General features: G+C 33.7%; 1 protein-coding gene across 1 annotated transcript in view; it reads right to left on the bottom strand.

Annotated features, from left to right (window-relative positions):
• SPINK5 (serine peptidase inhibitor, Kazal type 5) overlaps nucleotides 1-3,080 on the bottom strand; it is a 99,028-nt gene that overhangs the window by 52,509 nt on the left and 43,439 nt on the right. The window contains exons 11-12 of the mRNA XM_011979056.1: nucleotides 1,817-1,944; nucleotides 487-568 (exon numbers count right to left, since the gene is read on the bottom strand). Coding sequence (XP_011834446.1) covers nucleotides 487-568; nucleotides 1,817-1,944 — 210 coding nt within the window. The remainder of the gene's footprint in view (nucleotides 1-486; nucleotides 569-1,816; nucleotides 1,945-3,080) is intronic.

The raw sequence follows: 3,080 nt of genomic DNA, 5'->3' as shown, positions 1-3,080 counted from the left end.
ATCAAAACCATTGGGGATGATAACTGAGCTAAGGCTTTGGAAACTAATATTGTAATATTTCAGGGATAAAAATCATGCTTTGGGGGGCAATCAAGGTATTTTTATATCAAATTAGACATGAAATATCAGAAACTCTTATGTAGAAAGCATACATGTAGAATTTCTCTGGAAAGTAGTTGGCAAAAGTTAACACTCTGTAAGTGATAAAACTAGAAGTGCAACTCAGTTTTTCAGCTTTTAAACAATTTTTTTGTTGTTGTTGTGTGTGCGGTTTTTTTGGTTTTTTTTTTTTTTTTTTTTGCAGAGTTAGTTTTGAATCAGCAAGAATAGATCAATCTTCCCATATAAATTATCTCAATACCATCCCCAGATTGAAGACTTAAGACATTCTGGGGATTTCTGCAGGGCAAAATCTCACCCTTTAGGCTCTTAAAATTTGTTCAAATTATAGCACCAAGTAGGATTTTTCGGATGGATTCCACTCACTGCATATGAGGTTGCTTTTCCAGATTCTCTTTTATTTCTAGCTTGTGCTTCAGCCTTTTTCTTTTCTTCATTTTCTGCTTGGCTGAATAAGAGAGAAAAAGAAGCAGATCCGTTAGGAACAAACACATGCCATGATTTCTCCACATCCTTGCACTGTTAACTGTTCTCCCTCCTTAGACTGGAGCAATTTTGTCCCTTTATCACTATGTATCAATGAGAAGCAACACAATATCCTCCAGGATAGTATGGTGCTATTATTTCTTCAAAGTGTCTTTTTAATGTTGAAAGAAAGACAACAATAGTGGATCTGGGAAACTTGCTTTCTGTAAATTAGCTTTCTTGCCTATAGTAAGAAAGGGAGCATCATTAATGTTCATAACAGAGGCACTGAAACTAAAATCATGGTGACATAACCTGAAGGCTGAAAGTGGCCTTAACAAAGCACATCTACTCATCCCCTTGTTAATTAGAGAAGATGAGAGGTAGAGGGGGCCTTGGCTACATCTCAGGATATGACTACAACCAAAGTCTTCTTCCTCAAGACCATGGTCTATCTACCACGCCATGTGTACCCTAGCTTTGCTTTAAGCTTAAATATTTTGCTTACTCATAGCTGTTTCATCTAAAGGACAAGATGTGAAAAAAAAACCACAATAATTTCCATATACTGATAAAACAAATAAGCCTAAATTTGCTTTGTACAATGGAATTGCACAGTATGTGCAGTTAACTGGTAATATTACAACCATATGTAGTTGTCAATCAAAACAAAAAAAGCCATAGATTCTAAATGTAAGTTAAATTTTTAATTTGAGCTCAGCCAAAAAAAAGTAAGAGGTTTCTTAAATTTTGAAAGAAAACTGTCCAATCTAACTTTTTGAGAAAGGTTACATTACATAAAATAGTACCCATTGTAATTTTATAGGAGTTTTGTGTTGTTTCATGGGAAATTTGACTTTATTCCATTTCTACATTAAGCACGACCTTTGGACTCTTAACTCCCATGGAAGATGAGATACCTATAAATTGCTAAAACAGGCTAGCTAACATGTGAAGTTTCAGGAGCAAGGGAGCAACTAATATTTGTACAAGTTAATGTTTGTCAGAACATTCTAGTGCTAAAAGAGGGAGTGCCAGAGGAACAAGGCTTCTTACAACCAACAACTCTAGGTACTTACTCCCAGCTTTATTACTGATCTTTTCCATGTAACATATTCAACTCACTTCCCTGTCTTGAGCCACAGTTTCCCCATCTACGAAACAAGCTGTTTCTATTAAATTACCTGCAAGATCCCTTCTTTCTTTGACATTCTAAAAAATCTATACTCACAAGTAGACTTGACACATGGAACACAAGTTGCCATGCATTTTCCCATCTGGACCACGAATAGGGTCATTTTCTCTGGTACAGAAAAGTATTCCATTCTTCGCCTGATTTTGGTATTCACTGCAGAGTTTCTGAATAATGAATATGAAAAAGTTTAGATATAGTTCTGTTTTCTATGTGTGAATGTTAAATGTTATTTTACAAAGAAATTGAAAAAGAGAAATTAAGGATGAAAAATAAAACTTTTAATATTTAAGACCATCCAAAAATTGTGATATTTCTCTCCTTGTAATATCCATTTACATCTTCAACAAATGTTTAAGTTAGGAATATATAAATAGAAATAGGATTTATTTATATTTATGTTCTTTATTAGTCAAATGGAAAGGATAAGTAAGTATAATATAAAAAGTTAAGAAATATAACACTAGTATGAATTAAGAGTATACAAGTACAATGAAAAAATAATTCATGGACGTTCAGAGAACTTGTGTCTAAGTTCTATCTTGAGAATATATTCGGGAACATAATGTGGTAAAAAGGCCATCCAAGAGGATTTAAATGGATAAACACTCAGAGGCATGAAAGAACATGTTATTTTTAGGTAACTAACATATTTATGAATATAGTGGCTAAATAATTAGTTGGATAAAGAGAAGAATATTTGGGAAATGGTCAAAAGGAGACCTTGAAAATCGAAGACCACTAAACTTTGAAAGGAATTTGGATATTACTTTTAGGCAATGGGAAAATTATAAATGTTTATAGAAGAAAATGGCAAATTCAAATCTTTGTTTTACAAAGATTATCAACCAGATGTGTGGAGGATTTGATTGACCAGGGAATGAAGTTAGAGACACTAATTATATTATAAAAAAAGAGAGAAAGAGAAAGAGGGAGTAAAAAATAAAAAGGGGAAAGAAAAGGAAGAAAGGAAAGGAAGGAGAAAAATTGGAAAAAATGATAAAATAGTAGTTGACAGATATTTGAGTATTAAAATTAAAAGGACTTGATAACCTAGGACCAAGGGGAAGAAAGCAGTTCAAAATGAGACTTAGGCTAGGTGTAGTGACTCATGCCTGTAATCTTGGCCCTTTGGAAAGTTGAGATGTGAACATAGCTTGAGAGTGGGAGGTCAAGGCTGCAGTGAGCCATGATCCCACCACTACACTACAGCCTGGTGACAGAGGGAAAAAAAAGAAATAAAATGTCAAAGCAAGCAAGCAAGCAAGCAAGCAAGAAAAAGAAAGAAAGAAAGAAAGAAAGA

This window comes from Mandrillus leucophaeus, unplaced genomic scaffold (assembly GCF_000951045.1).
Source record: "Mandrillus leucophaeus isolate KB7577 unplaced genomic scaffold, Mleu.le_1.0 Scaffold1036, whole genome shotgun sequence".
NCBI lineage: Eukaryota > Metazoa > Chordata > Mammalia > Primates > Cercopithecidae > Mandrillus > Mandrillus leucophaeus.
This window is presented reverse-complemented; position numbering and strand designations above follow the sequence as displayed.